General features: G+C 37.3%; 1 protein-coding gene across 1 annotated transcript in view; it reads left to right on the top strand.

Moving 5' to 3' along the window:
* GRIP1 (glutamate receptor interacting protein 1) overlaps positions 1 to 14854 on the top strand; it is a 409502-nt gene that overhangs the window by 280072 nt on the left and 114576 nt on the right. Inside the window, exons 3-6 of the mRNA XM_058189644.1 lie at positions 8309 to 8444; positions 10023 to 10168; positions 13976 to 14059; positions 14415 to 14490. Of these exons, the coding sequence (XP_058045627.1) occupies positions 8309 to 8444; positions 10023 to 10168; positions 13976 to 14059; positions 14415 to 14490 (442 nt within the window). The remainder of the gene's footprint in view (positions 1 to 8308; positions 8445 to 10022; positions 10169 to 13975; positions 14060 to 14414; positions 14491 to 14854) is intronic.

Here is a 14854-nt window from a genome sequence, read left to right as displayed (position 1 = left end):
GACTCTTCCCCCCGCCCCCCCAGGCCATGCCTGCAGACCCAGCTGACAGCAATCAGGCTTGGTTGAACCCTAGGTTTCGTAGGCAGGAGAGGAGGGAACAACAGAAGCAAGGGTGGGGCAGGCCTAGGAAGTGCTGAATCATGGAGCCACACCCCACAGGATATAAAAGGCAGCGAGAGCTGCTGTGTCTCTTTGTAACAGGCAAATCCACTGATTAAGAGCTGAAGTTTGTTTCTGGGTGACTCACCAGCGTTGTGGAAGATAACGGAGGCTCTTGGCAGACGCTGGCTATTCTGCTGCCAGAGCTGATAAGTGCCGGCTAATTAAGCCAGCATTCGGACGAAGGCGAGGGAGGACAGAACAGGTTCAAAGAATGAAGACTCATCTAGCTGTAATTCCTGGGGGGGTGTCTTACCAGCCAGTTGCAACCTCTTGATGTTTCCATCAACAAACCATTCAGAATCTACATGCGAGAAGAGCAGAACAAATGGATGGCTGCTGGTAATCATGATCTGATGCCTACTGTACGAATCAGAAGGCCCACTATCACTCAAGTTTGTGAATGGGTGAAAACATCATGGCACTCAGTGAAGGATGAAATTGTTACACGGTCATTCAAAAAATGTGGCATTAGCAATGCCTTAGATGGAACTGAAGATGATACCATTTATGAAGGTAGTAAGGAAAGTGATATCAGTGATTGTGAGCAACTGAGTTTCCTAAATTCGGACACTAGCAATGATGAGTTCTTGGGGTTTCCAGAAAATTAGAAGAGTGCTTGAACCTTAAAGTCTCTCCTCATTTGTTAATGACAGTGATGATGGTTCTTAATACCGCTGTTGATTTTAAGGTAAAGTTAAAGGTTCCCCTCGCATATATGTGCTAGTCGTTCCCGACTCTAGAAGGCGGTGCTCATCTCCATTTCAAAGCCGAAGAGCCAGCGCTGTCCAAAGATGTCTCCATGGTCATGTGGCCGGCATGACTAAACACAACAGACACACGGAACACTGTTATCTTCCCATTAAAGGTGGTCCCTATTTTTCTACTTGCATTTTTTAGGTGCTTCCTAACTGCTAGGTTGGCAGAAGCTGGGACAAGTAACAGGAGCTCACCCCGTTACACGGCACTAGGGATTCGAATTGCTGAACCGCCAACCTTTCAATCAATAAACTCAGCCACCATCCCTTATATAAAGACTTTACTAAGATTTAATTTCTTTGAAATTCAGTGATTCAAAAGTTCTATAGAAGAATGTAAGAAATGATACCAAACTGTTGTTCAATCTAACTCAATACTTTTCCAACAAAACTGTCAAAACTTATTGACAGTTTTAGATATGAATCTTTCCTATTGCTGCCAGGGATCACTAAGGGTTAAGTAGAACATTTTCTTTCCAAAGAATTGGCTACATCATTAAGCTCTACCCACTTCCTTGAATAGGGCATTATGTTTTGAACTAGAATCTAAAAATTGCTTCAAGATTAAAATGGAATTTGAGGTTTGAATATATTGAAGTATTAGTTTATATTAAAAGGGCTGTATCTAAGGATTGTTGGAGAACCTTGTAATATATCAGTATTTTAAGTCTAGAAAGATTTGCTGTCTAAAGACATTTGCTAATTCAATGACCTCAGATCTTCTACTCTGAACTCTGCATTTATAATCCAGATTCTTTATTTGGTACCCTCTGGATATAATTATCTTATTTTTTGGAATATAAGATGCACCTAACTATAAGACGCACCTAGGTTTTAGAGGAGGAAAACAAGGGAAAAAATATTGTGAACCAAATGGTGTAGTAATATATTTAATAAAATATAGCAGAATAATTGACTTCAATTGAAATCTCTTCAAATAAATATGGCAAAAAAAATCCTATTTCAAAGTTATTATTCCTTCTTTGTTCCTAACAATTAAACTTCAGGTACATCAGTGAAAATGTAGATTATTTTCTTACATAAATACCGTGTTTTCCTAAAAATAGGACATGTCCTGAAAATAAGGCCAATCCTGATTTTTGGGGTGGGTGTAAATATATGCCCTCCTCAAAAATAAGACCTAATAACGGTGTGGGCGTGGCCAGCACAGGAGGCATCTCTTCCCTTCCCTGTTCACCTCAGGGCTTCTCGGCCCCTTAATTGGATCAACTGAGTTGCTCAGGCCACCATTCACAGCTGATTCAGGGGTGCCACTCAGGCTGCTGCCTCCAGCAAGGGCAGAAGCCAGAGGCCAAGCGACACACCCCACACACCTCGCACCCTCCTTACCTATAGGTGACAATCACCGCAGGCAATTCCGTCCACGGAACAGCTGCCTTATGGGTGCCGCTCCGGCCATTTTTGCAGCCACTTCTGCAGCAGGAGGCCAAGCGATGTGCCCCATGTGCCTCATGCCAGCCTTCTGAAGGGTGTAGCAGCAGCTATCTACAATTTTTTTACCCTTATTTCGTCCTGACCATACTGGGCAATGTGGTCGGGACAAAATAAGGGTTAAAAAATTGTGGATAGCTGCTGCTACAGTACCCTTCGGAAGGCCGGCATGAGGTGCGAATTTCCTGTTGTAGAAGTGGCTGCGCCCAAGGAATGCTTTTGGGAGAGAAGGCAAAGGGGAAGCGATTGCTTGCAAACTCCCGTCCCACTCCCGCCTCTCCACCAGGTGACTCCCAGCAGCCCCAGACGCCCAAAGCCCGCGCCTGCCCAGCTCCTTTTTCCTCAGTGCCCAGCTCTTTATCGAGGGGGGTGAAATGAGATGCATGGAGTGAAACAGGGGTCGCTCCTCTTACCGTCTCTTCTCCCTCTCTCGACGGGCATGGCAGGGCTTCCTGCCTCTCCCTAATTGGATGCAATTTGGGGATGGCAGGTGGGGAGGTTTGGGGCTGGGGAGACATGAGATGTGTCTTACCTGCCTTGTAGCTCCATCACATTTCTCGCTGTTGTCTGCAGGCAAAGACGTTGTAGGGCAAAAAAAACCTCGCAAGTTCAATCAAACTTCTCAAACTTGCAAGAAGTTTGATTTTACCCTGCAATGTGTTTGCCTGCAGACAATGGTGAGATACGCAGCAGAGCTGCAAGGCAGGTAAGATGTGTGTCTGGCGTCTCCCTGGCACCGGGGGGGGGGAGAAGAAACGGCAAGAGGAGCGAGCCCTGTCTTGCTCCATGTGTCTTGCTTGTCCCCCACCCCACATACCACCCCCCTCAATAAGGAGCTGGGTGCTGTGGAAAAGAGAACCAGGTGGGCACCGGCTTTGGGTGTCTGGGGCTGCCGGGGGTTGCCCGGCAGAGAGGCGGGAGTGGGGCTGGAATTTGCAGGCAAGGGCGATGAAAGGATGGATGGATGGATGGATGGATGGGAGGTGGGCAAGTGTCAAGAACGCTGGGGAGATTCCCACCTTTGGTTGCCCCAGTGAACAGCTGACAAGCCACAACACAGCAGCAGCCATGAGGTAGCCACGCTCGCCGCCTCCTGCATCCCCAAAATAGTAAGACCTCCCCAATAATATGGCCAAGCCCTTCTTTTGGGGTTCAAAAAAAATATAAGGGTCTTATTTTTGGGGAAACACGGTATGCTTCAGGAAAATATTGTTTTATGCACTAAAGGGAAGAAAACTGATAAAACCTTATTTAAACATATCTCATTTAGTTCTAATAAATTCCATTATAAATTCCAGCCTTTGTTTTATAGGAAAAATTGATAAATGAAAGATAATAAGCCAGTTGAGCTAACCAATACTTACTTTCTTGTATAATGTTTTGTAGTATAAATGACATATTGCTACATATGTTATATAAAAAAGAATACACGAGAAAAGAAGTTTTAACTCCCAAATAAACTTTTAAATATTTTTGGTTCTACTTTGGTCCCATCTACCCTGATTATTAAAACTGTGCATGCATAACCAGGAATAATTTCCAAGGCAGCTGAATGAATGTGAAAAGAGATGAGCTGATGTAGACATTTCAAAAATTATGCTTGGTTGACACTTCCACATGTTTTGAAGGATTTTGTTTGAAAGAGTGACAAAACCATAATAATTATATTTGATAATACAGAGAGTTATTGCTTCAACCAAGATGTTGTCATAGTCCCATGAAACCAGCTGTCAGTAGATGCCTCAAGCAATAATTGACAGAACTGGAAGAGAAATGAACTCCATGATGAAACACAGTTTGTTTCGATAGTTAGATACTTTTCATTTGCTTTCTGTCATGACATTTCTGGGTTGTTTTGTTTTTGCTTACTTGCTACCAATATTACTATTCATTATTATTACAACATGAAATCACAGCTGCTAGTTCTTTAGCTGGTGTTGGCTGTCATTCACATCAAGTTTTTTCCAAGGACCTAGGATGTTGTAATGCATGAGCATAGTTTAGATACGACCTAAACAACATGACCTCTGTAATTCATCTGTAATTGACAGATGAAAATTTAGTTAATACACAGATATTTGTAGAGTTGTTTCTTACAACTCTTTTTGATATGGCACCTAATGTGTTGATAACCACTGGGACCACCATGGCAATTTTATGCCATAATCTTTTAACTTTTCCAATCTTGATATTTGGTGATCCTCCAATTCTTTATCTTCTATTCTACTATGCCCTGGTATTGCCACATCAATTATCCAACCACAGTGGTTTTTTCAACCACAGTTAAATCTGATGTTATGTACCAAGACTTTATCAGTTCATGTTTGGAAATCCTACAGTATTATAATCTGCTTATTTTCTAATATTTCAACTATATGTTCCCACCAATTGTTCATTACTGGCACATGATACTTTTTACAGATGTTTCAGTGAATGATATTGACAGCTGTGTTATGTTGTTGTTGTTTGTGAAATTTATAATTAGTTTGTGAAATCAGTTTGTCAGAACTGCCTCTGCTCAATTCCCAGGACAGAGAAATCCTTGGCTCCATAGATTTAGAGAAAAGTACTTTTACTAGGAACAAACTAAATGCAAAATGGTTTCAAGCAAGCTCTGAGGCACCAGAGTAGGAACAGCACAGATAAAGATACAACATGCAGCCCAGCCCCCCATGTATATTTTGAATTTATTATAGATGCTAAGGCCCTGCTTTTTCTTGAAACTGATTAAAGGATTAAAATGAAGTCTAAAGATTGATGTTTACAAATTAAGTACAAACATATTCTCTTGAGCAAAATCTCTATTCTGATCTCTATTCAGTCATGCTGTATAAAGTAAATAATTATTGTCATGTCTTGTGACAGACCATATTGAGCTCTAAAAAAACCCTGTTCAATAGTAACTGAATTTTCTGACAATGTTAAGAGTATAGGTAAATAAAATAATGACCAAGTTTAATTGTTGACCATAACATGATAAAACATTTCAACCACACAGAATGTCAATAATAACAAACAACAATACCTGCCCATCTCAGGTCCTTGGGAAAGATTCAATAGGTGAATAAAAATGCCAAATCCAGTCTAAATATTTGGCTGATTGTGTGACAAATGCTAATATACAATATGCAATAGTAATAGGTTCATTGGGTGCAAGGTTGAGGAAGCTAAACAAGGAACATTCAAAAAGATGTATGAAATCAGAATAAAAATTATTAAATTATTTAGGGTAAAACTGAAGCATGGAAATACTAAAAAACATTTGTATGAGAATGATAGTGCTATGCAGAAGAGTGGAACTGAAGAATGTTTTAAATGTTAAGAATCCACAAAAATGTGAACTTGCAGTGTAACTGAAGAAATGTTAAAATATGCATATGATTTGCATGTGAGTGCCTGTGCAATTTGTTTGATGTGTGCTTGAATAGAACATCTGTGCCTGATGGCTGGAAGATTGCCATGACTGTTTTCCTATACAAATAGAAAAATAGCAAGAGGGAATGCAAAAGCTAGAATGGGATTAGTTTGTTAAGTGTGCCTGAGCAGGTGTTAGGCAGCATTCCAATTGAAAGCTTACAAGAAGTGACAATGAGCAAAATTTGGGAAGTGGTTTTATGATATATAGGGGGAGTGCTGATCAGAGGCTTGCTCTTTAGCAAGCCATTGAGAAAGTCATACTTGGAGTTGGTTCTCAAAAAGGAGAGAAGTGAGACATTAAAGAACATAAAATGTTATATGAAGCATATATAAATGTAATAGAAGGCATGAGGAACCATAGCGAATGGTTTCAATATAAACTATTTTGTTTTGTCTCCTTTTTCATATCACATTCATTTACTTTCTTTGTTTTACTATTCCTTACTTCTTTTCTGCATTCTCAAATGTTTGCTTCTATTTGAAAAGAACCACATGATTCCATATATATGGCATATTCCAACTTCTGAAGCAAGCATCTCCTTAAATCATATCTGTTCCTTCAAAAGGGATGGTGGGTTTTTAAAATAAACAATGCTTTCAGCATATAAAATTCTATTTTTATTTTTTGTCTAACTCTGCAAGTGAGGAACAAGTTAGAAAAAGATATGTCTCTTAGTCTTACAGTAATTTTACATGAAGCCTTTGAATCAAATAACTTATGTCAGATTAACCTTTTTTATCATTGAGTATCTTTCTTTCATTGCCAGAAGTTTACATGCCAGAATTATTCAGATATAAAAATAATTAAATGTCATAGTAAGCTATGGATCAAATGATTAATCTTTCTGCATAGCTCAGTGCTCCCCATGTTTATTCATGTAAATTTTACTTATTTCAGAAGAACTTACTCTTACATAATTGTGCAAAAAAATGCAGGTTTAACCCAGGCCTTACTAAATTAGTTTGAATAAACTAACTTAAAAAAACAACAATGTAATTGAAAAATGTGGCTGCAATGAATCTGGTTTATGAGAAAATATTGAGAACATTTAAGCTCAATATCTGGGTTGTTTTATGTTGTTTATTTGTTTGATTACACAAAATTTGCTGGAGGAAGACTGAAAGGGCAATGGATGCAATGTCATAACACATTTCATAATTTTGGCATCATCATGGTTAGAAATGGAAAACTACAGAAAAAACTATAAGAGAAAGCAAGTCCTGTAATCTCAATTATTCCTTTGGAGGGATGGTCATGCCATTTTAGAAGGTTTTTCTCCTGTTGTGTGTTTAATCAACAGTTTTAATAGTAGGAAATTCTTATGGCAATCAATGGAACTTAGATCTGGGCTAGGACTATCCTGTGCATTTTCATATAAAGCTCTAAAGTATGCATTTTTAATAATAAAATTGCTTATATTTTGGCTGCAAAAAAAAACGTGGTAATCATTGTTGGAAATTTCAAGTGTCTCATATGAACACTTGTAATCAAAATTTCTGCATCTCTGGAATACCTTTTTCCATGTATCAATATACAAAATGGCCACTAACCCTTGGAAATCAGAAATGCAGAATAAGAAAGCTAACATTATTGTTGAATTAGTTTTTATAGTTAGTCATGTGCTTTAATCTTTTATATGTAACACACATTTAAAAAATAAATAAAAACAAATATAAATGAAATTAAATATTATTAGAAAGACAATCTGAGACTTTGTGCTAGAATATATACACAAAAGGTATTTCAATAGGTACCAACTCTTCAACTTTGCAATTCTATTCATGCTAGTAGTAACTCCTATTGAATTGGATTATTTCATTATAATTAAGATTAAGATAGAAAATCTTAATGGATTTCATTACTTAGGACAGGATTATGCTAAAGCATGTGATTTTGGGGGGTGGGTCAGAAATAGGAAAGCCTACCCTTGAGTTGTTCATTAGATTTTTTTCTCAAGATAAGAAGATTACCAGATTAGCAATTTAAGCTTTTGTCAAAATATTTTTTTATTTTATTTACAAACTAAATAAAATAATGTCATTTGTTCAGAGTAATATATTTTTATTTTTTATTTGGGTTAAATTAAATGTATTTTGTCCATTGATTTCAACAGGCTTAACCACATGTAGTATTATGTTGTATATAATCTTTAAAAATAACCTAGTATTTTTTTTTCTTCTGCAAGGGGCAAACAATAGAGTCCATTTACTGATTTACTTCTCAAGACTAAGTCATTTTTATGACATTAAAACACAGATAAGTATAGTAGATCTTTTAAGGCATACAAAATTCTTACAACAAAATGATATCTTAAAGGCTAGCAAATATATTGTGAAATAAACTTTGGGGGGATAGAAACCATTTCATCACTGTATTTGAAAAAACTAAAATCAAAAATATTTTTTTAATTTTTATGAAAATTACAGTGTTTCTGAAATTATAGCATACGATATAAACTATATCTGAAATTAAACCTTTTTATGTAAACCTTTTTAATGGTAATCTTTTTTTTTTTCAACAGAGGAATTCAAAGGCTCAACAATAGTTGAACTGATAAAAAAAGAGGGCACTACTTTGGGGCTTACAGTATCTGGTGGAACGGACAAAGATGGAAAACCAAGAGTGTCCAACCTTCGACAAGGAGGAATTGCTGCTAGGTAAAGACTTTTCAAGACAAAGAACAGACACACACAAAAAAGATATCTTCTAGTTCCTCAACAATAAATAATAGATGCTTTTATCTAAGTTAGGCCATTAGCGAAGAAACATTAGAGAAGATTTTTGATAGTTTTAAAAGTTGAGAAAGTTAAGAAATATTTCAAGATGCAATATTACAAATAAAGAAAAGGTTTGGTGATACGCAGAATACATTCTTCAATCAAATGGTGACAAAGAATTCAAAAGTTTAAATAGATTGTACTGTGACTAATTCTTAAATTGGCAACTTATTCTACTTGTGAACAATTCATTTGTATTTCACTAAATTTAATGTTGGTAATCTATGGAGGATGCAGGTGTAATCATTGCTCTCAAAAAGACCTTAAGTGAATGATTTTCACATGACACTCTGAAACATTATTCTCCTATCTGGTACGTTTTTGAGAGATCTGTGTCATTTAAGGTGTCATATTATAGAAATTTGGACATGTGGAGATTTTGTCAATCAAATAGCCAACGGACTATATAGAGAAACAGTTTGACGTGCTTCATAAATATAGACCTGTTTTTGCTTTGTAAAACTTTTATATATGGTAATAATACTACTACATAAATAAAGGAATACTATATTTCTATATATAGGATGTCATACCATTATTAGTATTAAAATAATATGTTTTTAACTTGTAAATGAGGGGTCATTATCTCTGAGCTTGTTTGTTTTCTTGAAGATGTTTGGATAATGTTTTATTACCCAAACTAGGTAACAACATCCTAAATCAGACATGTCAACACAAGGCCCATCAGATGCAGCAGTGGAAGTTTTTTGATATGGCCCTCAGAGCTGTCATGGAGACAGTGAGGTGCCGGCCCTGCCGCCTCAGCCCCGGTCCACCCCACCCAGGCGCTCCCCCTGGGCACGGGCACAGGGGGCCGGGGAGCACACGGGGGCTAGCAGTGCCCAGCAGCAGCTGCAGCTCATTGGCCCCTTAGCTGCTAATTGGCCAGAAGCAATGTGAGCCCAAGATGTCCAAGAAGCCATGCTTGGCCCCACCCCACCTGCACCATTCTTGTGCACCTTGGGAGTCCTGTAACCCATGCAGCACAGGTGGTCCATGCGCCGCAGCCGTTGGGCCGGCCTTTTAAGCAGCAGGTGGAGGCAGAGGTGCAGGGTGGAGGCATGCAATCCAACTTGTCAGATATGCAGATGCCCATCCACACATGCACAGAATACTTGTAAAGTAAAGACAGAGGGTGGTCCACGGTGAGGCAGCCTAGCCAGTTTTTGTCATTGCCACATTGCGGCCCCTGCCCACTCAGCCTCCGCCATCCAACCTTGTCCTCCAACTCCAACTGCATACATGGGACAAGCCTCCTGTCCATTGCTACACCTCTGATGACCCTGGTGAACAGGAAAGGTTCCTGTCACCAAGAGTATAGGTAATGAAATGTCTGCAAGAAAACAATCAAGCTCAGAGAGCACCAAGGACCCCTCATTTGAACCCTGAGCTACAAACATGTAAATGTTATAAAACAAATAAAATACAGCTTCACTGAAGAAGAGATGTGTGTTGCAGAAGTGACCAACTGGATGTGGGGGATTACATCAAATCTGTAAATGGAATCAACCTGACAAAGTTTCGCCATGATGAGATCATTAGTTTGCTCAAGAATGTTGGTGAACGGGTTGTATTAGAAGTGGAGTATGAACTGCCACCTGCTTGTAAGTAATAATTTATAAAATAATAATCCTGTGTAAAATGTTTTTACGAAAATAAAATTAATTTGATGGTATGGTACAAATATGGTAATAGCTTTTTTCCCACGTCCTTCTCTTCTTCTGTTCACAGGCTCACTGTTTTGTTCTTTAATTTCCATATTAGCAATGCTTGTTTGTTAACCTCATTTATCTAGGTTGTCATTTGCAAAATGCTTACAATTACAATGGGTGGTCTGTTTGTTGCCAGAAGACACCCTGGGAAGAGGACTGCTATTGATGAAGGCGGCAGAGCTCTCTAGTACTATGATGATTCAGCCTAATCAGACATTATTCTTAAGAAGAGTAATTTTTCAGTGTCAAAATGAGTGATACCTAAGTTAGGATATTGAATTTAGTAGCTGGAACAGTAAAATGTACAATAGGCCAGAACCAGGGGTGAAATGTAAAATTTGTTACTACCGGTTCTGTGGGCGTGGCTTGGTGGGGGGTAATGTGACTGGGTGGGCATGGCCAACTTTTTTTTTTTTTTACTTTTAAAAGCATTTTTTCAGCCAAAGAAAAAATGTTTTTAAATGTTAAAAAAAAACCTCTGATGATCGCGCGGCTCAGCTGGGCATGTGGGGGGAGGCAGGGATTTTTGCTACCGGTTCTCCGAACCACCCACCACCATTGCTACCAGATTGAGTGATCCGGTCCAAATCGAGAGCATTTCACCCCTGGCCAGAACACACAGTTGTAGCTGATTAGTTAGAGAGTGCTAACTCATTCATGATGCAATCTATGCTATGATTGCTTGCTATAAGTATAAAGGGGGAGTTTCCCCTTTTCCCTCCTTTTTCTTCTGTGTGTTCTATATACTGTTTAATTTACCTCATGATGTTCCTGTGTTCCTTACTAGGGCTCTGCCAACCAATGGGAAGACACTTGATAAAGCATCTCTGCTCAGCATTCAGCATCTATCACTGTCTCTCTTTTTAATTGCTTGAATACAACCACAAAAATAAAGAAGTTAGAAGATATAAACGTTAAATAAATAGACAGATATACTAAGTGAATTTATAAATATATAAAATGATTAAACTTCTTTAAATATTATATAGTGTTTTCAAGTCTTTCTGCTGCAGCCATGAAGGGCTAATTCAAAGGCTTGTCTGTTGATAAATTATTGATCAATGGTCATGTTATTGCTTCACTGTTGTTAGTTAGAGCTGAAGCATGCTGGTGCATTTTGCTGAAAAAGCTCCCTCAACAGATATTCAGCCATGACTTCCCAGTATTTTTATCTTCTTTTGGATTATCAAATGACTTTAGATTGCTTATCATGTAGAGGCCATTTACAAGCTACATTAATTGTGTTATCAAATCTGTATAAACTTTCCCCCACTTCTTGATCAGAGAAAAACTGCTGTCCGGCTTCTTGTCTCATGTTTATCCATTGCCCTTTTCCCCACCATCTGGTGTTGAACGATCATAGTTCCTATTTTTAAGTTACTGGAATATTGAATGATTCCTATGTTGAGTCCTGTTGTATTATTTAATAAATCAAATTTCACTTCTTTCTCTTCATTTTTTATTGATACTAAAGTTATAAGCAATTCTGTAGTAGCTGTTATCACTATACTATTAAAAAATATCTCCAAGGTATATTCCATTTATTTTTGCTCAGTCTGAGGAGAATTTTAAAGTTCAGAAGATTAGGGGAATTTTTTTGCGTCAATTTTTAATTCTCCTTTTCTCCAATCTTCCTGTCTGTCTCTTCCCTTTCTAGGGGAGTTGTATTTAGCAGAATTTGACCTTGAGAGTGACTGAACACAGTGTCTTACCTCCAGTTGATTATTAGTGTTATGAGCTTGCACTGCTTCTCAGTTGCAGGCCTATCCATTGTCCTAGTTTGATTTCTGCTATTGAGTAAAGGGTAAATCTAGTTATCTTTAAAATCCCCAAAAGAGGTAATTTGAAATCTCCTAAGAATGTTTCTTCTTGATAATCATTAAAGGCAAAATTGAACATTTAAAAGTTAGCACAGTTGTCTTATATGCACTATAACTGAAAAGCCAAATAATATCTATCGGATTGTATACTACAGCTGATATTGTAGGAGCTGTATATAATAATGCAAAATTGCTTGCAATCTATGCCATCTAATCTCATTTATCCCATTCATAGCAGTCTGCAATACCACCCTTTTCTGGTGCAAGATAACATGAGTTTCCATTATTTTCAGTAATTTCTGTGTTCTATCCAAGAGGATAACATCTTACAGTATATTCATGATGCAATGAAACCCAGGGGGGAGATTTTTCTATTCTCCGTTACTGCCTATTTTTTCTTCCCGAGCCTCCATTACATCTATATTTGCACTTCTCCTGTCGAGATCAATTTTGGTGTAATGCTTTTATATTACTTGAGAATAAAAATAATTTAGCTTTTGATGTCCCTTCTAGTGATCATCTTAACATCTATTTCTCAAAGAGGATTTTGAGCTCATCCATTTTTCTATTTTTGGTGTACTGGTTAACACATCAGGCTAGAAACTGGGAAATCGTGAGTTTTAACCCCATCTTGGGCACAAAGCTAGCTGGGTGATCTTGGGCCAGTCACTTTCTTTCAGCCCTAGGAAGGAGGCAATGGCAAACCACTTCTGAAGAATCTTCCCAAGTAAACTACAGGGATTTGTCCAGGCAGTTTCCAATTATTGGACACAATTGAACAGAAAGAAACAAAAGTTGCTATAGTGGCCACTACGTGGTCAAAGGTTGAGATAATCAGTTACATTATTGAAAACAGTTTTTGGCCATTAAATCCAAAACAGGATTTTAAAAAAGGTTTGTAGCTCCTATTCCTCCTCTGTTCTATCCCTTCCTCAAGAGATAAAAGCTCTTTAGTTTCCAATCTGGCTGTGTCAGCTAATACTAGAAGTTTAGGGTTAAAGAAGTTTGAAAACTAATATAAAATACCATAAATTTCTTCCAAGTCCAAAACAGGAAGATTTGAGGCCTTTGCATTGCAAAGTTGGTGGTGGGGAGTACAAGAATTTACCTTTAAATTCACTTTAAAGAAGGCTTTCATTTGATATTTAGCAATTACTGGAATTCTTTCGTAATGACTGCGTTGGTACTTAACAGAGACATTGGGTCCTTAAATCATTGTGTGTATATGTTCCAGCTTCAATATCAGCCAACTGAAGCCTTACACTAACACCAGATAACTTTGGAATATTAAGAGAATATAGCTCATTTATTATGCTGAAGCAAATCCTCTATTTTAAGTTGTTTAGAGCCTCTAGATAAAATCTGCATTACAGAATTTTTCCTCCTGCTTTGATTTATACCTAATTCTCATTCTTTGTATTACTGCTACTCAAATTCGTATCTTCGTATTAATCTCCCAGATAATTTCAATATTTCATAGTGGGGGGAAAAGTTATCATTAGCTATAATATAAAATATAAATGGTGCACTGTCTTCAAATCACTAGTAACAAATAGCAATAAACAGCTTGCCTGGTAATCCAAAAGCAGTATATTATCTAAGCAGTTGTACTAGGAACTAAAAAACAGTTACGCTCTTCATAGATGTCTTAAGTTAGTCCCCCTGGCAGAAGACATTTCTGTGCATTCACAGATGTGCTCAGTACATTTGAGAAAGTTCTTGAAAACACTTCTCTGAACCTTGGAGAAATACATCCTCCTCAGTGAAACTTCCAGAAGGTTTGCTCAGCTCAAATAAATGATACCTTAATTATGATTAAATTGTAAAGTTTAGTTTTGTTGCAAACAGTATAATTAGAAAGCTTTATCTTATTTTTCAGCTGTACAAGGTTCAGGTGTCATTTTTAGAACTGTGGAAGTTACTTTACATAAAGAAGGGAACACTTTTGGATTTGTAATTAGAGGTAAGTTCCGCATAATAATTTGTTCCTCAAAAATTTTAAGCTGATTTACTCGCATATTGTATGCTTTCATTCATTATACATACTCCTCTCATTGCTAACATGGCTGAAATTATTGTATGAAAATTTAGTTCTAATCAAATATCATTATATGGTTTTCATTGGAATTAGTCAATAAATATAACCGGATTCTGCTCATTATATTTATGAACCAGCCTCATGAATATTAAGTAACATTAAAATCAGGAGTGGGAAAGAAAACTTACGTTCAAACATTCTAAAGTTATTCGAGATAATAAAGCTGGATGTAGATTTTGATACAAGTATAAGAATGTGTTCGTTTTATTGCCTTTTCTAGGTGGAGCACACGATGACAGAAATAAATCTCGTCCTATTGTAATAACATGTGTTAGACCTGGAGGTCCTGCCGACAGGTATATTTCATTTTCTGGAGTGCACTTATACATATGGACATTCACAAATAAAAGATATAAATACAAAAGGACAAAGGCTGAATCACTGGAGGAAGATGCAAGTTAAGACCAAGAACTACAAAGCACATGAGACACCCTCATGTATAATCATCCCATCTATCTTAATAAATTACACATTTCATTATTTGTGTTATAACAAGCATTGCATAAGACTGCATGATATGAATTTTAAAGAAATGTGGCTTCTTTGATAAAATGTTTAACAAGTGTTTAAAGTAGGACACAGAGAACAAAATACAAGTTTAACCTTCTGGTTTTTTGTAAAATTGTTTGCAAAGAAAATTATTTTTATTCTAGGGTGTTA

Source organism: Ahaetulla prasina, chromosome 7 (assembly GCF_028640845.1).
Source record: "Ahaetulla prasina isolate Xishuangbanna chromosome 7, ASM2864084v1, whole genome shotgun sequence".
Lineage (NCBI taxonomy): Eukaryota > Metazoa > Chordata > Lepidosauria > Squamata > Colubridae > Ahaetulla > Ahaetulla prasina.
This window is presented reverse-complemented; position numbering and strand designations above follow the sequence as displayed.